Source organism: Trachinotus anak, unplaced genomic scaffold (assembly GCF_046630095.1).
Source record: "Trachinotus anak isolate AG129_WGS33_773 ecotype Australia unplaced genomic scaffold, CSIRO_AGI_Tana_v1 ptg000011l, whole genome shotgun sequence".
NCBI classification, from domain to species: Eukaryota; Metazoa; Chordata; class Actinopteri; order Carangiformes; family Carangidae; genus Trachinotus; species Trachinotus anak.
Window position 1 is genome coordinate 414,957 of NW_027273862.1, and position 27,083 is coordinate 442,039.

Here is a 27,083-nt window from a genome sequence, read left to right on the forward strand (position 1 = left end):
AATCATCCTTAAAAAGGTCCTGTATTCAGAAACTGAGCCTTAAAAATGAGCTGTCAGGACTTCTGGAACTTTGTGATGTCACAACAAAGCAGTCATTGCCCTCAGCCCTGCCCTCAGCCCCGCCCACCTGGACCCACTGTCCAACCTTGCAGGATTTCATTTCTCTGAGTGTTTACCTGAAATCTGCTATATTTTTTTTGATCACTCAGAAAAAAAGTCAGCCAATCAGAGGCGAGCCTAAGATCCTCTCTTCTGATTGGCTCACTGACCTGTTGTTACTAAAGCTCCAGAGAGAAGCCTGAGAGAGGAGATGTAAAACTACACTGAGATGGTTTTTGGTTCTTAAAACCACAAATATATCATCTGATGAAGATCAACACTTAAAACACAGGAAAAGTTTAAATATGGAGCTTTAATAAAATAGGTCAAGAACACCTCCTGGCATTTGCACTGTATTGTGCTGTATATGTGGCCTTTGAATTGAGGCAGTACTACTTGAGGCAGATGTTTAAAAGATTAAAAGAACACAGATTAAGAAAAGACATCAGATTTACCATAAACTAAGGATATAACAGCAGCTATATATTAAAGCTACTATGTGAACAATGGCAGACAATGTACTGATAAAATGGATCAATTGGCATTCCCATCAGGGATGTTCTGAATTTCATCAGCATCAGTTGATGGTTAAACTCAGAATGGAAAAAGTGATCAAAATACTGCATCCAACTTCGTGGTCCTGTCTCCACCACAGTTTACTTTCCTTCCTTGTTTCACACACACACAGATGTTGCTGTTGATCACGCCAGGACTGAGGGGGGTTTGAAATAAAGTCAGGCTAGCAGTCTATTTAGCTGTCTAGAAGCAGTGTGATAGAATTCAGGAAGCTAACACAACTGAGAGTTTCTGATGGACACTTTTCTAAAAAAAAAAAAAAAAAAAAAAAAAAAAAAAAAAACAGGCTATGGGGGATTTCACAGATGGAGTTTGAGCACATCACAGTGGGAACACAGACTCTGAGAAGACCACAGTGGGACTGGAGATGCAACAAATGTGTGGCTGTGTTAATGTTACAGGGACAGGTGAATAGTGAAAATGTAACGAGTGACATGTATTTATTCACTATGATACAGTGGCCTTAACAGGAGCTCTTCTGTTCTGCTTGTCCTGGTTGGAGACTCCCTAACTCCCACCCAGAAGCTTTAAGTCCAAAATTCCAAATGCATTTAAAGGTTGGTGAGTGGAATCACTGTGTCTGGTCCTAAAGACAATAACATGGATGTGTAAATGTGTCTGTGCGTCTACACACTCATATTGATTTAGTTAAATGATGATCAGCTCTGCCTCGTGGCCTGGATGGAATTGTGTTATAACCCCACAGTCCCTGCCATGCATACAAATTCCTCACTAATCATCCTCGCCCATAACTAGGTGTAGCAGCTCAGCCTTCACGGGGCCCTGCTGTTCAGATAGAGGTTTAGTTGGAAGATTAATGCAGGGAAATCATCACAAGCTAATTTCATTCCAGATGGAATAAAACTATTATCCTGCTTGCTTCACAACTGGGGCATAGAGGCTGAATAACTGCAGACGTGACTGTCAAACATGCATATTATCTCTCACAACATTTGTATGAATGTGAGCTCACAGCTGCACAGAACAAACTCTGACAGAGAAGCGACAAAAACACAGGGAAAAATTTGGTTTACAGATAACTGACTATTTGGGCTGTGGTTTGATTACATTCTCTTAAATGAGTCCAGTATCTAATCTCCTTATAAAACCACAATCCCTTATAGAATTCAATTATATTTAGCATTCAACATTTACAAATAATTTAAGTTATAAATAACTCAAGGGTTCAATGAAGATGTCTAATTATCTTTTGTTGGCTTAGAGGGACAAAACTGTGCAGCTTTTAGTGTCAGTCTAATTAATGTTAACAACCAGTAACTACAACAACCTTCACGAGAAGATATGAATGTTGTTACTTATGTCATTGGGATGCACCATATCATATTGTCCATGAAAATACAGTTATGAATCTCAATGTGATGACAAAATGTCATATTATTAACAATACTGTGACATGTTGATGTTATTACATCATAATTACATATAGCAGGAAAACACACTGCTGAAGACACACAGATGCACTTGAGGAACACCTTCATTTAAAACACTCGCTGCAAGTTGAGTTAGTTGAATGAACCTCTGATGAGTAAATCAGAATAAGCATTCATTCAAAACATTCAAAACAGTATTTGGTATAAAAGAATTCACCAAAGGATTAATCAGTCAGATGAGGCTGTCGTCATGCCACTGCCAAAATGTAATTAGTCAGGACTAAGCCAAGGGAGGCCAGCCCCCTGTGGTCTCACACCAATCAAATCATAGCACATTATCAACTTTAGCCCACTTTTAATTATGGAGGATGGACAATTGGAAGTTTTTAATAAAACCCTATAAAACCTGATTTTACTAAACTACCTGTAGACCAACATCAAAGCTAGAGCTGCGAACAGAGTGGAGGGATCCAGACTTTCAATGAGTAAAATTATGGCTTCATGAAGCTAGCTAGTAGTGCTAAACTTTATCAGGTATTTTGCTGGCTGCCTCTTCTTTTTGACAAGGGTTTGTGGACACTGAACAATTCTTGGGCCACTGCAGGATTCATTGCCAACAGTTCAAGGGCAACTGAGAGGCACGGTAAATCAAAAAAAGTCACACAGATTGTGTTGTAAAATTGATGTTTTTGAACACATCAGATTTGACAAGGCTCTGGCCTTGGAAAGAAGCACTTGCACCAAGGAGCATAATGAACAGGTGAAGAAAACCAGGATATTCTGATCAGACTCATTGTTGCATCCTTGTAACTTAGCGCGCCAAAGAACAAGCACTCAGGGGACACAATAAGGCTGCTGGCAGTTCAAACTCAGGCAACAATTTTGTGGAGCTGGATAAGGAATAAGCTGCACATGCTGTACATCTGGGTAGGCTTCTTATTGAGGATGACCTACAGGGCACACTCTGAGGTCCACGGCACCAGCACATCAGCAGAGCACTGCTTTTCCTGTCTAAAGGGGATTATAACTTCTCTGGGGGACACTTGAGAACAGGACACTGACAGACTTGACAACCTTAGCAAAATATCCACTGACTGTTGTCATGGAGAACCTAAAGGGCCTGTGGGAAATTCAAAGACATTGTTATTGACCACTTTACCGCCATGAAAGACAGGAGAATGCCCAACTGAGTCTTGCTTGCCTAGATTTAGCTGCATGTGTTAATCAGTCCACTGAAGTCACTGTTCTACTGTTTACGCCCAGAAAACCAGCACCATGGACAGCACCCATGAGAGGTTAACGATACCTGGTCACTACTCAGGTTAAGTTACCTGAATAAATGAGGTCTGGTACAGGTTGTTATTCTTTTAGGTAATGCTATATAATGAACAATTGGCCATGTCTTAAATGATAAGAAAGGATGGAAAGTGTTTGTATGTATTCACATGTTTGATACAAGTAGCCTACTGATATTTTCTTAATATAATGAATGAATGTACAGCCTTAAACATCTCATGATAGAGTTTGTACATGAATAAATGAATGTGTTTTTTATTCATTATGGATTCTGTGCATTAAGAGGCTGGTTATGCATGCGGGTGGAGGGGCTGCATACATTTATAAATGAATTAATTAACTAGGACTATTTTAATCCTTACAAACTGTGCTCTGATGTTCAGACACTGTCCTGTGTGCTCAGAAAAGACTATTTAACATATAAAATTATATTTCTTCATAAGAGAGGGATTTTAATGGTGGTACTACTACTTTCACCAATACCCCCCACTCACATGGTCTGTCTTCTGCATTGGGAACAGGGAAAATGCATCACAGACAAATGTCTTCATCAAAAACAGTGTTAGTGAGATAATGTGTGCCAGAGAACTTTTATGTAGCATTACAAATAGCTATTTCTCCAGTACTGAGAGCTGATCTGATAATGTCAGAGTTTATCAATACTACAGACTTGAAAAATGTATCCCCGGGGGCCCGTTTAATACCAGGTTTCATTAACCATTCCCTACAAAAGACTGGCTCTTGTATGATGTGAGATGAGAGAGACTGAAGAGAGATTAGTGCGTGTGAGTAGTAGTGTGAGTGTGTTGGCAGCTGTACTATGTTAAAAATGGAAAATTTTATTAGATTTCAGTACTGAGGTACAATTACATTTATGATTTTGCAAAGGCATATTAACCTTAAAACCTCTTACTGGGACTCATGAGAAAGTTTCAGAGTGACAGAGCATCCTTGTAACCATAGTAACTCACACAATGACATGAGAGGAGAGGGAAAGCCGCTGGATCCTCTGAGCAGCATGAGACTAAATAACAATTAGGGCTGTCAGCGTTAATGCGTTAATCACAATGAGATTAAGGACGGAGCATAACGCATTTTAAAAAAAAATCATGTTAATCACGCGCCGCCAAAGATTCTTAATTTTACATCATCACTGCTGCTGTTAAGCCAAAGATTCTAGAATGTAGCGCTCTAGAATCTTTGGCTGCTACTATTTTGACCCTTTACTCACCCTTACTTGTTGTCAAGCTGCCAGAAACACTTCCTACAAAGATTTTACATGGTGGAGCAAGATACTTCATGTCTATGGGAGCAAAAGGGGGGCGGTTCCAGTCTGCATAAAGGGGTGTGTCAGGAGACCCACAGTGTTTAAATCCAACGCCTGAATCATCGTTGGTGAAGACTGAATGAGTTGGAAAATAAAAATATAACTTACCCAAAGCTCATCTATGGATAAATAAATGATCAGACATCTTCATAATTACACTTCAATTACACAGACATGCTAACGTTGCTTCTAGTTCAGACAGACTGACAGTTATGTGTTGTCAAGCAAGAGAAAACTGTTCTGAAATGCAGAATAATAGAATTTAATCATGTGATAAAACATGAGATTAATCACGATTAACTATTGAATTCAGTGATTTATCGCGATTCAGAAAAAACTAATCGTTTGACAGCCCTAATAACAATACAACAGATTTGTGGATATTTCTCACTTTCCCCTGATGATCTGAATAAGTTGCTGCTGTTGTGCAGCTGCTGCTGCTCTGTCGTGTCTACCTGTGTGCTGTCAGTGTTGTGACATAATTATGTGCTGGTGTAGCTAAATGAAAAAGGTAGGCACACCATTGCAACCAATGTGAGAAGTTAGTCTGGAGCCCTGAATAGTGTGAGAATTACTGACTTCTTTGCAGCCGGCAACCTGCAGACACGTCATGGAACTGTGTGATCGATAGATGCAAGACAAACACAAACACTCCCCAGTACAATCAAACAAAAGTATGATTATGCCAGATAAGGTGAAGTATTTCAACATTAAACTGCAGTTAAGGTGTGCAGCTTTTTGCTGAGTCGTTACATGCTGTGTTCCAGTGTGATGCTGGCTCAGTGTTTCACCTGCCTTATGTAATGTAATATTATGTAATGTACTTGTGTATTAGGGCTGCACAATTAATCGAAATATAATCAAAAACAAAGTATGGCCAAGTCCAATATCCAAGTTGCAGGAGCTGCAGTTTCTTTCATAAAGCTAAAATGTGTCAACATTGTTGTGCATTGTTAGCACCACAAGCTAAGCTGTGGTGATACAGACACCCTGGCCTATAAATCATATGCTCTAGACATAAGGGAACATGCTTGCTTGGTACAAGCCCCACACAAAAAAATCACATTGTCATCATTTTAAAAATGTTCAATGAATATAAAATGCAAAAACAATTATTTCAACTGAAATCACAATATCTGCTGATGATTTTTTGCATATCTTGCAACCCTGTTAGTGCTTAAATTTCCCTGTTCCAGAGACTGTTGTGAGGACACTGGTTTCTGATGAAGCAACATGTTCTCCTCTGCATGTTCCTGATTCTTTGTGTACTGTAATCTGTTGTGCTCTGGGTTTACCAGCTTTCTAAAATACCCAGTTCTCTTTGTTTAATCAGAGAAACACTGTGCTGCCTGGCTCACAGCAATGAGAGCCACTGAAACACATAGATGTGCAGTAATTGCTGCGTTCCTCCACTCTTTTATTAACATTAATTTAACAGAGGGTTTAACTGATGTTACTGATTACAATCGTCAATCCACCCCAATATCCTACTTTGACAACACTTAATATGTAGTAACAGCATGCTACTTCTGCTGACCCCTGAGCAGGAGCGATAAGACAAACCATCTGCAGCGAGACCAATTTAAATTGAGCAGCAGTTCCACAGAAACCTCTGTATATTAAAACCCATTACTTTGTATCATGTGGGCTGTAAATTCAATCACTGCATGACTGGTGCTTTTTTCATTCGTTATTAGTCATTTAACTTATCACTATCGCAAAAGTCTGTTTTACTGTTATCACAAATCACTGTCACACACCTGCATATGAATTAAGTTCTGAAATACTTGGGGAATAACAGAACTAACCTGCAAACCTGGAGTGGAGTGCACCAGCTGGGCATGAAAAAGTAGGTTTTTACTCTTACCCCAGTCTTAGTTATGCCTGACTCTCCCTTTGCATAAAATCTGAGCACAACCTGCAGTTGCAGGGCGGGGGACAGCGTAGCGTTCTTGTCCAATGCACGCTGTAGTTGAGAGGGGAACTCTTCAGTTAGTGATACTGGTTTTCAAATAACCCAAGTTACTCTAACATCTATGTGAGATGACTATTGATCTGTATTCTTTGAACTGGTGCAATAATGATGATGCTGATTAGTCAACTATATGAAAAAACATGAAGGACCAAGATGCACATCAAGGGTGAGCCTTTGAGGAAGCTTGGATGATGTCTGAACTCTTGTTCAGCTGCTTCTGTATCAGTGCTGTGTCTTGCAGGTTAATCTGTGACGTGTCCTGTGTTCACTGCTTGTCATTTGACTGAGGGCGAGGCTCTCAATTTATCAGTCCATCAATAGCACACTCTAACCCTCAGGGCTGTGAAGAAATGCAAGAATGTTAGAAGAAGATACAAGTGGCCAAAAGAATTTCCTTGGCAGAAGACTGGACTCATCCTCAGAGACAGGATGAGAAGCTCAGACATCCAGAAAGAGCTTGTGGGAGAATCACTGCTCCTTACATCAGAAGGACTCGATTGTGGTTGCTGAGGCTTTGGACAAGGATGCCACCCTCCCTTTGCAGATATTCAGGGCAGGAAGAGACCACAGGGCAGACCCACAACACAACAGAGGGATTACATATCCCATCTGGCCCTGGCACACTGAGAAACCCCAGGAGAAGCTGGAGGAAATGGATGGATGGATGGAAAATCTGATTAAAATATCATTTCTCTGAAAGAGAGTGAAATGACTGTGAGAGTCCGCCATATTACTGCAGAGCAGCCTTTTCCACTGACGCCTGTAACCATGGTAAACGTACACAGCAAAGATGGCGACATTTTAACCTGGTAGCCAACAGTGGCGACTGGATTTTAGTCTGCCTAGTAACTGTTGCTGTGTGGTGTGTGTGCCGCTGTGTGCTGAGAGACTCACCTGGGGAAGGCATCGAAACAGTAGGTCTTGCGTGTGTCAGGAAAGGCCACCCGCAGCCCTGACATCAGGGGGGAGTGCAGGATGACGGCGGCACATTCATAGCGAGCAGCCAGGTCAATGGTGGGCACAGTGCCAATGCTCTGACCGTACAAGATGATGTTCTCAGGTGTTACACCATACCTGTACAACAACACACAGACACGCCACATTCATTTAAGTGATTTTACATTGAAGATCAAAGTCGCATTCAACATTGGGAAGTATGTTAAAAGTGTACGTGTGTTTGTGCGCATGTGTAACTGTAGGTTTAGGCCAAAGTCTGCCACTGTGATAGGGCTGAAAGATACACCATTATCATGTCCTTATTTAGATATGAACATGCACAACCCTGATATCGCCAAAGGAAACAATATGGATGATATCAAATTGCTGGTGGACTTCTTATGTTATCATGTAATACTGGTAATACTGATTACTGTGGCAACCCTAATACATCTGAGATATTGATGTGTTTGGTAAGGAAAGACTTGGAAGTTGGGTTTGTGTGGTGGTTGTTGAGTCCAAGAGTAGCACAGTCAACTGTCACTGTAATAAAACAACAGAACAGGGGCCAGATGCAGAAAACTCTGTGTAGATTCATGACTAAAACTATGTGTACGCACAAAAAGTATAAAGGGATAAATAGTATAAGTATTTCTTCTCTTATTTTTTATCTTAAAACCATAAATACACATACACATTCTTTTTGTCAGCATTATTAAGTTGTGTGTAGCATGATTCCATTGAGAAATTGGGGCACACATGCACGAGCCTCATTTCCACTCCCACAGTTAATTATAAATGGATGGACTGTCCCTTAATACATCAGTTTGCATGTAAAAACACTGTCTGTGCTACAAGTTATCAGGCATGGCACAGAAAAGAACGACCAAAAAGAAACACAACTTCACTGATTGTTGTTTGGATTACAATCTAGAGATGGGCCAATCCACATTTTTTCAGTTCTGATCCGATTCCGATACACAACTGCCAATACAAGAGCCATTTTTACTTCACTACTTCACTTCTTATCAGAAGAGCAAAAAATATACACAAATGCATTGAATTTAAATGCTTTCCAAAGGAATTTATTTGTTACACTTCAGGTAGCAGCAACAGCTGTAACGTTTTTATTCAATCTCAAAGGAGTTTTAAATCGAAAGCAACTGGACTTGGTTATTTGTCTAGGAAGACGTTTCACCTCTCATCCAAGAGGCTTCATCAGTTCTTTCTCGCACCTGACCAGGCTGGGACTGGTCCAACTATCTGGTGTGGAGACCCAGGTATTTTTAACCTCTGGGAGGGGTTTTCACAAGGCTGATGATGTCATTGGTTCCCTTTGTGCTCCATGTGCCAACGACAGTCGTTAGAGTGACTGTCTTGGTGGAGAGTTGGTTTCGACTTTGTTAGAGCCCTATTGTGTTATAACGACAGTCGTTGGAGTCACATGCCTCTTGTGAACAGTTGTTTTTCTTTGAGGTTAAATTGTTGAATCTCCTGGGAAGGGATGAAAGGGCAGCATTGTAAACTGGAGATAGGTGGTGTCTGAGGCCTCCTCCCCTGTTGAGGGATGGTTTCTCTACTTTCACATAGATGGCTTCTTTCACTCCTCTTTCGAACCACCTGTCCTCTCTGTCCAGGATGTGAACCTTGCTGTCCTCAAAGGAGTGGGATTTCTCCTTAAGATGTAAGTGGACAGCAGAGTCCAAGCCTGAGGAGTTAGCTCTCCTGTGTTGGGCCATGCGTTTATGCAGTGGTTGTTTTGTTTCTCCAATGTAGAGGTCTTTGCATTCCTCATTGCATTGGACTGCATGCCCCAGATTGCTTTTTTGGGGTGTGGTGTTCTGTCCTTGGGGTGTACCAGTCTCTGTCTGAGTGTGTTGCTGGGTTTGAAATACACAGGGATACAGTGTTTGTTGAAGATCCTCCTGAGTTTTTCTGATACCCCAGACACATATGGGATGACTATGTTGTTTCTCTTGTTTGGTTTTTCTTTCTCAACCATTTTGCTACTTTTCTTTCTGGAAGCAGAAGCAGTTTTCACAAAGGTCCAGTTAGGGTAACCACAAGTTGTGAGGGCGCCTCTCGGGTGCTTGTGTTCTACCCTTTGAGCCTGTGAGCTGGTGGGTACGTTATCAGCTCTGTGTTGCAGGGTTCTGATGACACCAAGCTTGTGTTCCAGAGGGTGGTGTGAGTCGAAAAGTAGATATTGGTCTGTATGTGTGGGTTTTCTGTATACCCCAATGTGGAGGCTCCTGTCCTTTTTCATATGGACGTCACAATCAAAAGAAGGGCAGACTATTGTCCTTGACATCCTCTCTGGTGAAGTTGATGTTTTGGTCCACTGAGTTAATGTGTTCGGTAAAAGCTTGCACCTCTTTGGTTTTGATTTTAACCCATGTGTCGTCCACATATCTGTACCAGTGGCTCAGTGTAATTCCTTCAAAGGAGTTCAGGGCCCTGTTCTCTACCTCCTCCATGTATAGATTTGCCAAAATGGGGGATACTGGTGAACCCATGGCACAGCCATGTTTTTGTCTGTAAAATTTGCCGTCAAACTGGAAATATGTAGTGTTTAGGCATAAATCCAGAAGCTGGCAAATGTGTCCGGGTTTGAGATTTGTTGGTTTTGCAGGGAGTTGTCCTGTGTGAGTCGTTCTCTTACTGTGGCCGAAGCCTCCACAGTTGGAATGCAGGTGAAAAGAGAAGTCACATCATAGGAAACCATGTGTAGGAGCTATTTGTGAAGTTAGTCTTAGTTGTAAGTTTAATTTGCTAATTATGAGTAATCTTGTATGATTAACTTAAGTGTTTGTTTTATTTAGATTAGATTTTTTGCTTATATTATTTGTTAGTTATTTGTTTAGGATATGTAGATTTGCATGGTTAGTATTTTGGTTTATTTATTTTTTGGTAAATGGATCACACTGCACTTGAGGTTATTTGGGTAGGTAGGCACCTTGAGTACCAGCATGCACCTGGGTGGGCCTATGGTTTTTTACCAGACAAAGGAGGCAGCAGGAGCCATGATTTCCTTTGTTCTTTTGTTTGTTTTATTATTTTGAAATAAATCATCACAAAACGCAAGGATTGAGTTTGGACATTCATCTTCTTTTGCCTGCGTTAAACCACATTCCTATGGTGCATCAGTGGCCTTTTGATTTTGGTTGGTTTAAAGATTAATTTGGTTTTTTTTATGGACAAATGGCCACTACACCATGGTTTCATCTGGCTCCATTTTTTAGGTTCCGGACTTTACTCACAAAGTCTATGGAGTTTTGGATGTGGTGTGGGGTGTTGCCCACCAAAGGTGCCAGGATATTGGCTATGTGTTTGGCTATGTTGTATGTGACCGAGTTTATGCTGCTGGCAATAGGCCTGAGCGGGGCCCCTTCTTTATGGATTTTGGGGAGTCCATATAGGCAGGGGATGGAGTCCTGGGGATAAAGCCGGTAATATTGTGTTTTGTCAATGACCCCTTCTTTTTGCAGTTGTTGTAGACATTCTATCACCTTCTTTTTATAACCACTGGTCGGGTCTCGTTTCAGAGTTTCATAGGTGTTAGAGTCGTTGAGTAGTGCAGAGATCTTGGCCTGGTAATCAGTTGTATTGAGCACAACTGTGCATCTACCCTTGTCTGCTGGGAGGATTGTGATGTTTTGGTCTTTGCCCAATGCTGTCACTGCTTTCCTCTCCTCAATCGTGAGGTTGGAGGGGGGGACCTTGGCCTCGGACATCGCCGCTGACACTTTTAACCTTAGCTGTTCGGCGAGTGGCGAGTTCGGCCTTGGCTGCATCATCTAAACAGGTCAAATATTAGGACAACTGCAGCAGTAACAACTGTCTGGATGGCAGAATATACCTGGGCTCTCAGTGCTCCAACAGGCTGCAAAATCTGACATTTTCCACAACAGACTGGCGTTTCCAGGCTAAAATATCTCCAGACAAACAACCTTTTATTCAAACCAACAGCTAATCTTATTTGCCCACTCAGTTACACACTGAAGTTGCCATGTGTTCATGGTAAGATGTGGAATGATCAATAAGTGGATTGGCCCTGTCCATTTGATATGATTGCTGCAGATTTGTTGCCTGCACATCCATGATGTGAATCTCCCGTTCCACCACATCCCAAAGGTGCTCTGTTGGATTGAGATCTGGTGACTGTGGAGGCCATTTGAGTACAGTCAACTAATTGTCATGTTGAAGAAACCAGTTTGAGATGATCTGAGCTTTGTGACATGGTGTGTTATCAGAAGATGGTACACTGTGGTCATAAAGGGATGGACATGGTCAGCAACAATACTCAGGTAGGCTGTGGTGTTTAACGATGCTCATTTGATAGTAAGGGGCCCAAAGTGTGCCAAGAAAATATCCCCCACACCATTACACCACCACCACCAGCCTGAACCATTGATAGATTGAAGGCTGGATGGATCCATGCTTTCATGTTGTTGACCTCTGACCCTACCATCCAAATGTTCCAGCAGAAATCGAGACCCATCAGACCAGGCAACGTTTATCTAATCTTCTATTGTCAAGTTTTGTTGAGCCTGTGTGAATTGTAGCTTCAGTTTCCTGTTCTTAGCTGACAGGAGTGGCCCCTAGTGTGCTCTTCTGCTGCTGTAGCCCATTTGCTTCAAGGTTCAACTGTTGTGTGTTCAGAGATGCTCCTCTGCAGACCTTGCTTGTAACAAGTGGTTATTTGAGTTTGAGTTATTTGAGTGTTGCCTTCCTATCAGCTCGAAGCAGTCTGGCCATTCTCCTCTGACATCAACAAGTCATTTTCTCTCAGAGAACTGCTGCTCATTTTCTCTTTTTCAGACCCTTCTCTGTAAACCCTAGAGATGGTTGTGCAGGAAAATCCCAGTAGATCAGAAGTTTCTGAAATACTGAGACCAGCCCGTCTGGCACCAACAACCATGACACATTCAAAGTCACTCAAATCACTTTTCTTCCTCATTTTGATGCTGGGTTTGAATTTCAGCAGGTCATCTTCTCCATGTCTACATGCCTGAATGCACTGAGTTGCTGCTAACTGATTAGATATTTGCATTAACAAGCAGTTGAACAGCAGTTACCTAATAAAGTGGCAGGTGAGTGTATTTGAAAGTACTTGAAAAAACTAGTGAGTGGACCTTGGGTAATAAATGTTTTGTCACTTTGAACAACTCATATCACTACATGTTTTGCACAAATGTTTACTAACCCACTGCTCAGGGAAACCACTGCATGCAGGTGTTGAGAGGGGATATTCAGTAGATTCCAGCTGATACCAGCTGGGTGCAGTGTGCGGTAAAACTAAGAAAGTCTGTGGATTCCTGGATGATATGACATTAACCATACTCCATTCCTATCTGAATGTTTGAGTGTTTCGCCAGCGACATCCAGAACCAACGCCTTCTGAAGAGAATGGTTACATCTGGATTCTTCAGAATTCACTTGGAAAAACACTGTAGAAACCAACAGACTTCCTGGATTCAGGTATGCTCTGGGTGGTGTGCATTAGAGGACTGTTTGATGTATGACCTGGACAGTGCCTCTCTTCTTAAGTAGTGCAGGGTGAAAGGCAGCACTGACAGAAAACAGGCTCGTCTAGAGGGATGGCATGCTCCCTTGCCCGAACTCACAATCTGGAAAGGAAACTTCAGCCCCCTCCCCTCCTCTCCCCATCTCCTGTCAGTGCTGGGAATGCAGAGAGAGGCCGAGCGGAAACGTGCAGCAGGGACAACACATACACAGAGGGATTAGAAGCCCTTGCTTAACAGACAGCCATGACAATGGGATTTGAACAAGAGGTGCTAGATTGAATGTGTCCTATGAAGTGATGCCATCATAACAGCTCTTCAGATAACAGCTTGGGTGTGACTAATCTGCTGTCCTAGACAAATACAGCCTCTGATAAGAAGCCACTGAACTGAACAGTCATCCTGATAGGAGATTATGACCCTATACATGGAGGAACAAAGTCCCCACTGGCTGCCAGCTGACTCACAGAACACCAGACTGCCTCTGACAGGGCACGACACGACTCTGAAGGTGATTAGAGCTATAACTTGGCATGATGGCTGTTAAAGATTGAAAGGATGGATAGTCTGCATCTGTTGTTCTGGTAATGAGAGGGGTTAAAAGTCTCTTTTCCAGTGTTTTATTTGAAGTGTCCATATCCATCAGAAGTTATATTTGTATTTGTTTTTTAAGAACCAAAAATCCCCTCTAGCAAAAACAGGTGAGCCTCTCTTTGAATTGGCTGATTAAAAACAAACAGGTTAGATAGACTATATGGAAAATAAAGGACGACCTCAGTGCAACCAAAGTCAGTTTCCCTGTGATCACTGTAACAAAAGTGATTCGACCAACTTTGTACAGATGGAGAGGATACAGTAGACTGCTGAACATAGGCTGAAACAGCAGTTGAAGCAGTGGTTAGGAGGTATACAAAGAGCAATGCTGCCAATAACAGAAGTTCCAGTGGCCCAATAACACCAAACAGAATTTGCTGTTTATACAACCTTGCATTAAAAAAACATGGCTAAGTGCTTCTGACTTGGCACAAGGGATATCTGTGGGAATTGGTTCTTCAGTGACTCATAGAGCAATGTGAAGGACATTGCATAAAGTCAGGCCCGGACTACCACAGTGACTGCATGGTGGAACATGGAGGTTGGAGTGTACTGATACGGGGCTGCATGAGTGCAAAAGGCGTAGGGGAGATGACATTTATAGATGCATGCATGTTTGTATACCCAATTAATGAAAGACCATATAACTCCCAGTTTCAAGAAGCTTGACAGGAGAGGAATTTCACAACATGACAATGACCCCAAGTGTACTGCAAAAAAAAGTTCATAAAGACCAACAAAAAGTGAAAACTATGACCTGGCCAGGTACGCTGCTGAACCCGAATCCAACAGAACACCTTTGGAGAATTTTAAAGCAGAAGGCTGAGCAATGAAATCCTCCAGCACAGAGCGGCTGATAAGAATCATCTGTGACCGGCATCTTCCACACCCATTAGAATCAAATCTGTCATCAAAAATAAAGACAGACATACAAATAAAAAAATAAAAAATGACTCTTACTAGTAAAGAGTGATTGGATGAATGGACAACCGCACCACGTCCTGTATAAAAAAAATTTGGAGGAGCGTAAAAATGAGTCAGAATCACAGAAACACAGTGATGCTGAGAAGAACGAATGTATTACCACATTTTTTCCATGCTTATAATCCATAGAAACTAAAGGGGAATGAAACTAAAAATCTATCTGGTATGTGGTATAGGTTATTCATTACTCTATTTGTCACACTGATTTTCCCCGTGTAGTGTCAGTGCAAGCTTGAGTGGGCAATGCATGTTTTTCAAGATTCAACTGACCCTAAACAATATGCTACTGCATCTTCAGAAATCATGGCTTTCTTTTTCTGTGGAATAATTAATGAGTAAATATGATGCCACTCTCTGTTCAACTGTAATGAACTATGTTTGGGACAGTGAATGGAAAACTACTTCTAAATAAATAAAGATACTGAGGGAGAGAGAGAACGAGAGAAATGTTTCTATATGCAAACTCAGGCCAGTAGAAATTGCCTGTTCAAACATACAGTACATAGAGATTCCATAGAAACATCAGGACTGGCACGAACAGCTTGAAGTAAAAAAAAAAAAAAAAAAAAAAGTCAGTCTCTGAATGGAAGTAGCAGTATTAGGTTTTCTCAAGTTAAAATAGCATCTCACATGCCAGCCTATGGAAGACAAAGGGAGGGTTATTGAATAGAAGATCATGAGTCTCCTTGTGCTTTTCAAACTACAGAGTGACAAGTGATCAAGGCACCACTAGAACAGACAAACTGCTGTTACAGGTAGAAATGTTTCCTTCTTCCTGAAAATAATTTTCGGTTTCTGAGCCATGTCACAAATCTCACAAAGCCAGTCGTTTTAAAAATTGAGAACACAACATTTCTTATACTCTGACGGGTCTTTATCTCAGGAAACAACACTTTGTTGGTATTGACTAGAAAAGCCTAAGGAGTGGTTAAACAAGACCAGGCCTGAGTATTTAACTGGCAGGTCAGTCTCTCTGGAAGGACGCATCAATCACAAGAGCTTTTTCAATAAAGTTGATATAAATAAGTTAGAATTCTCTCAGACTTCAGCATTCTTTCATGTCACTTGTTTCCTGACCAGTGCTGATAAAAATCTGAGCTGTGTCTGCATGTTACTTCATTAAAGCCTAATGGGGGAATTGTATAAAAAGGCTTTGGGGGAAATTTGACAACTGGCATTACAAATGACTCTTTATCAAGGTGAGTAAATAGGCCTAAGTGGTGGACATGTCCAGACTGATGCTTGAGGCATTCAGGTGGATTGCCATGGGCAAAATTATAAAGGATGACCATAGTCTGCCTCGAGGGGCCCAGTGAAATTTGATTTTAAACAACACTGTCTGAAAATACAATCATTAATAAAGCACAGCCAACAGCTCATCACTACTCCCACAAGAGAAGGAACGAGGAGTCAAATAAACACACCAGAACATCAAAGATGCCATCTGTGATGTTTAAGAGCTACAATTAATGTGGGAGCTGCTTAGTATTACTGAATGATGCTATGTTTTGTAGTTGACTGACACTGGGGGCTGATGTTGTACATGTGCCAACAGACACAAGTTTTATGATGTTTAAGTGTGCTGTGAAGTCACAGTACAAGTTACCAATACATCAAACAGTACTTAAGTCTATTATTTGTTATTTGTTTGGAAATTAACAAATTTCCTACAGCAGCTGGTTTTTTGTCCAAATCCACTATTGAATTTCAACATACTAGGCCACTATAGCCAATGCTGTAACTCAGTGAGCACAAATGCTCTAGTCTATGTCAATACTCACTGAGATGAAGTACCTTGATTTGTTGATAATTATTTTTAATTCATTTAATTAGCATTTTAAGCTGCTTCTTAATTTACAAACATTTTTTTTTTTAGAATATTTACTATATAATGAAATATTTTATCATCAAATTACATATACCATGACTGAGGATTTCATACATTCAGCCTAGGGGTGGGCAATCTGGCCAATTGCAATAAATTAAGATTTGCATCCTGTTTCCTCTGTGATTTTATTGTGAAAGTCCTGACTGGAGGTTGTGATAAGTGTCTTTCTATCACTTTGGCCCTGTTCAGACCTGGTAATAACATCCGCCCTGGGAGGTCCAATCATAAGTGGACAGCTCTAAGTTCTAAGGTGTGAACGTACCCAAGATGCACTGAGGACACATTTGAGATGCGATCACTCAGACCACATTCAGAACTGGTCTGGGCCACATTCTTTTAGCAGGGGAACGCGAATTTGTCCTGGGCAACACTGAAGGACCACCTACTCTACTGATGTCCTCTGACACAGTCTGATTAGTCCCAACACATTTTCACAATGAACCCATCATAATCTACACTCTCCAGCACCATCGCTCCACCTCCAAAGTAAGATGTTTAATGTGCATTCTCATTCAATGAAACACATGACGGCCAAAATGCTGAAAATAGTATAAAATATGTCAACAAAGTACTTCCTAGCACCATCAACACTCTTCTGATGAGACTTTACCACAGCAATATAATAATAATCTTTACAAATTTCCATTTCATTCAATTTTGACACTGAAACTGCAAAGCCTGTGCTAACTGAGGGCAGTGATCACTAGACCCACTGAGCATCAAAATGGAACCTAACAACATTACCTGAGCACAGTACCGTAATATACAACATTGTGCAATGGGAATTTTTCAATTTCTTTTTCCAAATGAGAAATACAGGCAAAAAAAGATGCATTGTGTGGGCTGGAATCTTTGCTTAGACCATTTGGGAAATCACACATCATCAGTGCAGGGTCACATTGCCTGTTCTGCCAACAGCAGCCTCATCAGACACGGAGCAATGTCCAGCATGGGCAGAGTGAAGCCCAGGCTTACAGGCAGGATGTTTCCATGCTTTACTTTTGTCTCTCAATAAAAAAAGAGGAACTTCAGCCTGGTACATTCACACTGATGGGAAGAGGCCTGTGGGACCCTAATGAAAGAAAATTGTGCTCATATAAATTGGCTTAATGGAATATCCTACCAAGTTATGATCTGTTTATACACCCAAAGAGTGACAGGGTGACAGATTACTCTTCTTAGCTCTTTTGAGACACACTCCTTTATTTTGTTACTGTGACCCGAATCCCCACATTTCTTCCCAACCCACAGCAATGTCCCAAAACTGTGGTCATGATGAAACTGGAGTTTGGAGGCACTATAGGGCATTACAACACTAAGGAGTGTATCTGAGCCTTACATGGGGAAATGTGATTTCAAAGGGGAAGACTTAGTAAAATAAACTAATTTAGCAATTATCAAAATGTCAAGCCAAGTGATCTTTGAGCAAATAAATCTTTATGTTAGAAGTATTCCTACCTGTTCCAATCCAACAGAGCCCCACAGGCAGAGTAACAGGACTGCCATCATGACATAAAATTGCTGTTTAAGGGCACGGTCTTAATGATTTTCCACAAAACGTAATTAAAAAGATATTGAATAAACATAAACCTCCTCCTCAGGTGCACAGCTCCCCTAAGGACAGCCCAATGATTAAGACTGTTATATGCTTGGGTAGCTCACTCTCTACAGGGTTTGGGAACAATTAAATGTCACTTTTTAATAGTAGGTGGGAAGAGATGCTCTTGGTCTCTTTTCAGTTGCATTTAGACTATCTGTCAAATGGCACATTAATCTGAGGCATGTTTAGAATGAGAAATCTATCGCTCTGCTTAATTTTATATTACGTGATGATCAGCCTTTGGCCTCTATTTTACAGTTTTTCTGAATTGCTGAAATGGAGGAAGAGTGCCTGTTAGAGGAGGAAGAGGAGGAGGACGAGCAAGACCAAGACCAAGACTTACGAGAGTAATTTCAGATTCGAGCAGCTGTAATACACCATGATCTTCATGGGATGATAATGAGGCAAGCAGGACTGGATCCAGAACAGCAGAAGATTTTGCCTGGCTAGGAGAAATATGGTTTGACAGTGTTTAAATCAAAGACATATTTCCTGAGTTGCACTGATGTGCGAAAGCAGGACAGCCAGTGTGTGCAATCGATTAAAATCGATTATTAAAATAGTTGCTAACTAATTTAATGATCAATTAGTTGGGTGTATGTTATTATACATGGGAGGACAGAGACAACCGGTCCTAATTTGGGGGCAGTAAGCCAGCCAATCGGTGGCTGTAAAGCACCATTTAGCTGTATGCTGACCGCCATAAAACAAGAAGAAGAATCGAACTAATGCTGCACCTCGTGTATCTTACAGCAGTGGAGGTTAACGTTAGCACGGAGAAAAGTGCACGACCCAAGTCTTCAAAAGTATGGAAGCACTTCACATTAAAGCCTTCAAAGAACAGCGTTAGGTGCAAAATGTGCACAGCTGATCTTGCATGGCACGGCAGCACAATACCAGTGCCTGAGCACCTGAAGCAAAAGCATGTTGGAGCCATGGGTGAGGGAAAGACTAGAGAAAACAGCCAGAAGGTATTTCTGTCCATTACGTTTGTTTTATAATTGACCTGGAGTCGTTCGTTTGTCTGTCAAAACTGACACAAATCTGCCAGAAACAGTAGATACAGTTGACACTAATTAGCTGACAGTGTATAATGTGACAACGCTGAGTTTTTGGATTATTTTATGCAATTATTCAGAGCCAGTTTAAAGTGAATCCTTCATTTCTTCATAACAGAAACTTGAACAATATCTGGTCAAATATATATTAACTGCATTTCCTTTTTATTCTGCATTACCTAATGTTCATTTATTTAATTTTGTTTTGCCTTGTCTGCATTTTAAACCAGTAGTGATTAATTCAAAACGACAAGATACGTTTTTCTTACTGTGCTTCTGTGCATATTCATACTATACTGTCTCCCTCACTTCAGAAAAAAACAGCCCAACATTGGTGACTATGTTTTGAGGAAGGTCTGCGCACCACAGCAAGCAGCTGTTTTCACGGTATCCTGAATATGCTGGTAACAGATATGAGGCCATTATCAAAGGTGGAGGATGAAAGAAAAGGTCAAAAGACCTGCTACAAAATTATTATTTTTATTTCTTTTTTGCACTCTTAATGTAGCATACATTTAATCACTTCGTACCCACACTCTGAAATACAAGTCAAACTAATGGCACTCAAACTTATCGGAGCTTGATGAGGCACTTAACTGGCAAGAAAACTGTTTCATTTGGCTTTATCTTTTTAGCTAATTTACCAATATGTCTGCAAACACAACGTTGACACTGGTAAGGTTATCCTTACCATGACCTGCAAACTGCTAAAAGTCAGGCGTTCACAAGTACTGTAAAACTTCAACTTTCATTTGCTTCAGTCACTGAAATCCTCCAGCTTATATTTGGGACAGGACGTCCACATGGGACAGGCCTTTAATTCATTTCGCACAAACTCAGCAAAGACAGGAAATACTATCAAACTGATTATTCAAACCAGGATGATTATTATTGTATAAATATTACCAGGCCATCAAATTACGAATCATTCACTTGATCTAGCTCTGAGTGCATCTAGGGCAAACCAGAGAGAGAGACAGAGAGACAAAGAGAGAGAGAGGGAGAGAGAGAGAGAGAGAGAGAGAGACTCATGTCCAGATACTGGTAGTCTACCTTAGAAAGGATGAAAGCCGGAAGTTACCATAGTTATTTTAACCTCTATTTGCATGAGCAAATTCACTAAATGACAGTTTAAATTTCACGTCACACCTTTTTCTCTTTGCCAGCATGGTTTCTGAACATGAGTGTCTTTGACTCTCACGACAATACAGCCAAAGATCCAGGCGTCTAACTGAGACCGGCGTGTATTTGACAAAATGTACAGCCACACAGTAAATCCAGTAAGAGGGACTCAGTTTTTACTGGGACTCGGTTTCTAATTGAAGTTTTATGGTATGCAGATCAACAACAGATATAAATGATCAATTTATACTCATTCAATCCTGGTAATTGTAATTATTGCACATACATTTTTGTCAATAATTATGTCTTTTACCAGAAAAAGCATTCAGAACAGTGCAGACCTCTGACAAAGAGGTGTACTGAGTCTTATTAAAGGCTGTTTAATAAATTATATCCGGTTGTAAACATAACGTTAACTATCAAAGAAATCACATAAACTCATACAGAGGGAAGCAGATTACTGCATACCAAGAAAATGCTTTAATAACACTATGACTAGGGCTGCACGATATGCAAAGAAACCCCCCAAAAAACATTGCAATTATTTTGGCAGATATTGCAATTGCAATATGAGTCACAATTTCAGTTGGAACGATTGTTTGTTCATTTCATTTTCACTGAAATGTTTTTAAAATGATGATGTGATTTTTGTTGGGGTTTGTACCAAACAAGCAAGTTCCCTTACGTCCGGAGAATATGATTTATGGGCCAGGGTATCTCTGTAGCACCACAACAATTATGGTGCTAACAATGCACAGCAATATGACACATTATAGATTTATTGCAGCTCTTGTGATATTTCGCCAATTATATTTCAATTAATTTGCAGCCCTAACTATGACCCTAATATAATTATTCACAGTAATCCAAATGTACTCATTCACTGTCAAAAACCAGCACCCAGCTCACGTTAGAGCTGTCACTATATTAGCCTAAACAAGCTAACGTTAGCCTCTGCCAACATTGTGTGACAATTCACACACAGTAACTATAACATTCATTTGAACTGCTCTGTGATCACATACTGGCTCATGGTTGTTTATAACTTGTCCCTGATGATCTGTGTCAAATGGAAATATCTTCATTCACCAGTCTCAGTGTGTTTACCCCCACTTACTGCTGACCTGTTGCTGCACCTGCACTTGTTGCTGCCATCCCATGTGTTGCTGCTGCTGTTTATTGCCTGCCGCCTTCTTCTCTTCAAGTTTGATGTCGGATAAGAATTTTCTGTGACGTTATATTTCCCTATGATTTACCCAAGTTGATAAATGAATGCACCATGTAAAACAGATTGTGGACTACACTAGCATCTCCTCCAAGATGCAAAGGCATCCGTTGCATTTTGAGGAGCCGAAATGAGCCAGCCTCGTCATTCCATGGTGAAGTTCATTTCCATGGTCATGAATCAATTTTTGATCTCAGCCAATATAGACAAGCAGTCCTGAAAATGCTCACGATGATGAACATCTGAACTCCCTCTGCTGAGGAAGATCACATGACATGAACAAAAGATCCAGAACAGAACAAATTCTCAGTTGATTCACAAATGCCAAAAATCATGTTTGCTCACCATTCATAACACTCTGTTGACTGAACCAAAAAGCTGCAACTCAACCGTGACAGCACAGTGGTGCACCCAGACACACACACACAAGAGTAACTTTGTTATTCATCTTCAAAAAACACAAGCATTTTAAATCTAATAACTCCATGATGGTCTTATAAAGATGAAGGTTAAGAAGGTATTCTGTGGTTATCTTAACCCATCACCCAGAGGGCTAACGTTACCAAAGCAGAGCACCAAACTCCACCACTAACAAAGGCAAACCAACACACAATGCAACACTTTGCAAACCTTCAACCAATCCTGGAGAAGAAAACAACTCAGCTGTGGTCTGTTTAAATTCAGAAGCCCTGTGCCCGCGCCCACACTGTGGTTTGGATAACAATGACTTTCGCCAGGAGTGGTGATGCAGCAGAGAGGCTGGAGTAGACTCCACCTTTCCAGAACACACACATCAACTGTTTAAACATCATTTGACCAATGATGTTGTCAGTAAATTACATTTCATTATTCCACTACAGACAGAAGATTGCAACACACCTCCAAATAAGCCTGTGTTTTAATTATGTTATTGTACTTATCGCATGATGTATGGTAATGTTTCAATTATTTTTGCTGTCCTCGATATTGCTCATTGTTTTCACTGTAGTATAAGACTTGGGTACAGCCCCCTTTTCACAAAGCCTAAATAAACATAAGGAAAATACATATGCAAAGTCACATTTTGCTGTACTTATTTCACTCTTTTAAAACTAACTTACAACATGCTTCTCTGTGCATAGCTGCATAGCTAGCATCTGTCAATAGCCTGCATGTGAGACTTTTAAGGGATATCTGTAAATTGCAGCTACAGAAAATAACCTGGGTTACATTTTCCCTTTCTAAACTGCATGAGTCTCTGCATTCAAGCTAACACTAACAGCCCATTAGTACAAATGAGCCACTATGTTGACTTTTTATTGACTTATTATTATTATTTATGTTTAGTATGGATATTTTAATATATTTTTTCAGTGTACACTGCATGTACAGGGGCACTTCAGCCCCTTGCACAGTGTTGGGGAGTAACAGAATACATGTGTTCTCACTGATGAGGTGAGCACTATGTCCTTGAGTAGTCCTTCACATTTTTGTGAGTGATCTCACTGTGCGCCAAGCAATATAACATTGGTAAAACAATACTTACAGTGAATGGATTTTATTTGCAAAAGTGTCATCCTCCCACATCATCTGATAACAAAACAGTGACTGTTCAGTTGGACATCTATAGACAGCTCACTTTCCTGTGGTCACTAGTCAGCTGACTGAGTCACTGTAGCAAGTCCAGTCCTCTCTTACTCGCGTTGCTCTCCAATCATTATTTTCTCTGACTTCAATCTCTTTGAGCTCATCATCTGTGACAGACGCAGTTCTTGACAGAATGTCTCATTTATTTCTGCTGTAAAGACATCGAGAGAAGCTGTGAACATCTTTTAACCTGTCATGAATTTATTTCCTCCGTGGAAGCAAAACATGTTACAAGTAATATTACTTCAGAAACTCCTGCAGTTTAAACTGTGCTAATGAAACACTTAAGGCTAATTAACTATAGACGGACTTGAAAACACTAGCCTAGCAACATTAAGGCTACAAACCACTCATAATGCAACACTCTGTAAAAGACCGTAGTTACACTGGTACTCTCTCTATTCAAAAAGTAAATCTGTTATAATGAAAGACTGTTAATGTCTAGCACATACTGAAGTATTTTCTAATGTTTATGTGAATGCCACATTCATACTGTTGCATAACATGCAAGACAATGTTGAAATAATCCAAAGCATTTACAATATGTTACTCATACTGAGTAATCTAATAGAATAGATTACAAATTACTGTTAAGATATATATTTTGTAATGTGTATGGGAATACATTTTAAAATAATTTTTAATATTCACTGTTGCTGCAATTTCAAGTGAGTTTGAACCCATATTCATATCATGAATTGTATCACTATTGAAATATCTGAAATAAATATAGAGGTATGAAATTCTGTCCATACCATGCAGTCCTAATATATTTGTATATTATATCAGTGTCATAAAACAGTATTGACAATAATGCTTTTTTTTTGGGACAATATATCATCCAAGAAAAATAGTTGACAGGCCAAGTTTATTATTATTTATTTATTATTTAAAAAGCTGCATACTCACACTTTTCTGACTGTATTTTTCAGATCAGACAGACAGTAAACTTCATCAAAACCTGTTATATTAACTGCCATTTATGTTTCATGTTGCATTTCAGACAAGTATGAGCCTTAAAATATTGACAACCTTTCTAGTTATTCTATCAAGAATCTCTTTGGGAATCAAGAATCGATTCAGGATCACACCATGACACCACCATAGCTGAACTGAAATCTAATCAAATTCTCAGATTTCCAAAACATTCCCACTGTTACTACTGATTGGACCTTATGGTCAGTTTTCACAAGTGACATATTCTGTTTTGAAATGTGGACCCACAAGTTGGGATGCAGCAACTGTTGTGCACTTTGTTTCATGGTTGAGCCTGTTTTTCAATGAGAATATTAAATGTAGGCCATGTTAATTAACAGCAATTTTATATGAACATTAAACAAACGTTTTGGCAGTACAGAAGCTCTCTCTGCTGTGTGGAAGTTTCACTCTGAGAGAGTGTTTTATAAAGCTCTTGTCTGTGACTCAGAATTGCTAAAATCTTCAGTTTGTCACATTACCTTGTGGTAGCTTCCACTGCCACCAGTACACAGAGATTGTATGCTGGAGAGAAAAGGTCGCCGTGTGCTGCGACTTTTCGGCTCTGTCACAGAATTGGTTAAACATCAGGAACGGAGTCTGCTTTTTAAGTTTCGAGAAGTTAAAGTTTAAATTTAAGGAGTTGAATCAAGTTTTCCAACATGAGCATGTATTAGGGCCATGAACACCAAACAACTGACCACACTAGCTGATCCACAAATCAGTCACGGTCCATACTCACTTGTTCCTTAAGACCTGCCAGGCCGCCTCGATGTCCGCATACAGGTTCTTCTCAGACGGCTTGCCAGTGCTGACTCCGTAGCCTGAGTAATCATATGAGAACACGTTGCAGTTGATCCTGGAGCCGAGGCCGATGTAAAAGCTGCACATCTGTCCCAGGTCCACAGCGTTTCCGTGAGAAAACAGTAGCGTGTACCGGCTGTTCGGGGCGCAGCGGACGAACATGCATCCGACCCTGTTACCCCTGCTGCTCCTGGTGCTAAACACTTCCACTGCATCCAGCTCTCGCTGGGAATACTGCCAGTCCGCCCTCTCGGTTAAATGTAAGCTAGTTACCCCGTTAGCATCGGTGTGCACCGAGTACGTGGGCTCCGGCGGGAGGAAAGCTAGCTTGGCCGCGATACGACTGGGGCAAGGCGGACAACAGAACAGCCAGCACAGCTCGCCGAGAGAAAACCCATTCATCCTGGGGCCTTGTTCGGGCATTTAGGCGCGGTGATACCCGGTTTAATCTCTTGTACTGAACCAAAAAACAAAGAAACAAAACACAGTTCTCCTCTGGCTTGTGGTTCTATTTATTTGCCATCCACAGACCGTAGCGAGTAGTGCTGGATGACAGGTGGCTCGGTTTCTCGGCTTAGCAGCTAACAGCTACCTGCAAGCCGGCTAGCGTTACAGTGCAACTCAGACTTCATGTAGATTAGAGATGAACTAAAACGCAACATTTATATTAATTATTTATAGCACAAAACAGTGAAGCGACTGCTCTCGATATAATAATTCTGCCCCTTTAACATATTATTTGCCATACGTCAAGGTTTGAAGCTGATGTATTGTTAGAGAGACAACAGCCATTTCTCTAGCATGGAGACGAGCCGGTGTTCCGGTTCAAGCGGATATCCTGTTCGGCTTGGTTTGTTTCTTCAGTTTTTATGTCAACTGATTATATTAATTGTTTGCTGAATAGTTAGAATCCCTTACAATCATTATTTCCTAAGACATCTCTGTAGCCCAAAGTAAAAAATAGATAAATAAACAAATAAATATAAACGTAATTGTACAGGTGTGCCCATAGACTGGTTTGGTCACACAGTAGGCTACCTAACAGATTTAAGAGAAATAAACCCTCTTGTGTTTTTTTCAATTCAAAAATGAAGTTTGAGTAAAAACAAAAGTGTTGCATCTCTATTTTTCTGGTTTCAGTCTTTATTTTAATCTACGTAAGTGCTGCTACTTCGAAGCCCCTTTTACATTGAACAAAAAACATTGGGCTTTTGCTGTCACTATGTTTGCGGCGTAACCAATGGAGGGAAAACCACCCTCACCAACAGACTGATCAAGAACCTGCCCAACTGTTGTGTGGTACATCAGGATGACTTCTTCAAGTCATTACTTCTCTGGACATGGATGCCATGATGAGCGCCATCTACGCATGGTTGGAGAACCCAGTAAAGTTTGAGAAGTCGCATGGCATTAATAACACCCTGGATACCGAGATCATTCCAAGGAGGACGAGACTCACATCCTTATTGTGGAGGGCTTCCTGCTTTACACCTATGGACCTTTGATTGACGTGCTGAACCAACCTTACTTTATTTCCATCCCATATGAAGAATGCAAAAAGAGGAGGTGCTCGAGGAACTACTTGGTGCCAGACCCCCCCGGCCTGTTTGATGGCCATGTCTGGCCCATGTATTTGAAACACAAGAAAACGTATTGCTTCTGGGTCAATAATTATGATATGGGTGTGGTTGGAAGCTCCTTCCCCACATCTTTGCCACTTGATGTAACCTCATTAGAATTCATGCTTATTGGTGTTTGAAGAAAACATGGGTGAATGACAGTGACAATTCAGATATATCCTTTAACCAAGTGGTTTTAATTGTATAAACACAAAATTAAACAACAACACTATGTTTCCTACAAATCTACACATTTATTAATGCAAATTAGTTGTACATGAATGTAATTTCTAGAAGACTGGGTTGGTCTTGACTCATAATATAAACCCTTACACCTGTCAACATACAGCAGGCAGTATACTCACAACACAGAGGACAGGATGTCACTACTATATATCACAACACTGAGCTGAGACTTTTCAGATTCAGTAACAGTACAGGCATGTGTCCCCAGATAGCTGAA

At 40.6% G+C, this 27,083-nt stretch overlaps 1 protein-coding gene and 1 pseudogene across 1 annotated transcript in view; one reads left to right on the forward strand and one right to left on the reverse strand.

Annotated features, from left to right (window-relative positions):
- abhd17c (abhydrolase domain containing 17C, depalmitoylase) overlaps window positions 1-25,969 on the reverse strand; it is a 29,007-nt gene extending 3,038 nt beyond the window's left edge. The window contains exons 1-2 of the mRNA XM_071488914.1: window positions 24,940-25,969; window positions 7,559-7,738 (exon numbers count right to left, since the gene is read on the reverse strand). Coding sequence (XP_071345015.1) covers window positions 7,559-7,738; window positions 24,940-25,424 — 665 coding nt within the window. The 5' untranslated portion in view covers window positions 25,425-25,969. The remainder of the gene's footprint in view (window positions 1-7,558; window positions 7,739-24,939) is intronic.
- Window positions 25,803-26,874, forward strand: LOC139628018 (nicotinamide riboside kinase 2 pseudogene; annotated as a pseudogene).
- Window positions 26,875-27,083: the final 209 nt, after the last annotated feature.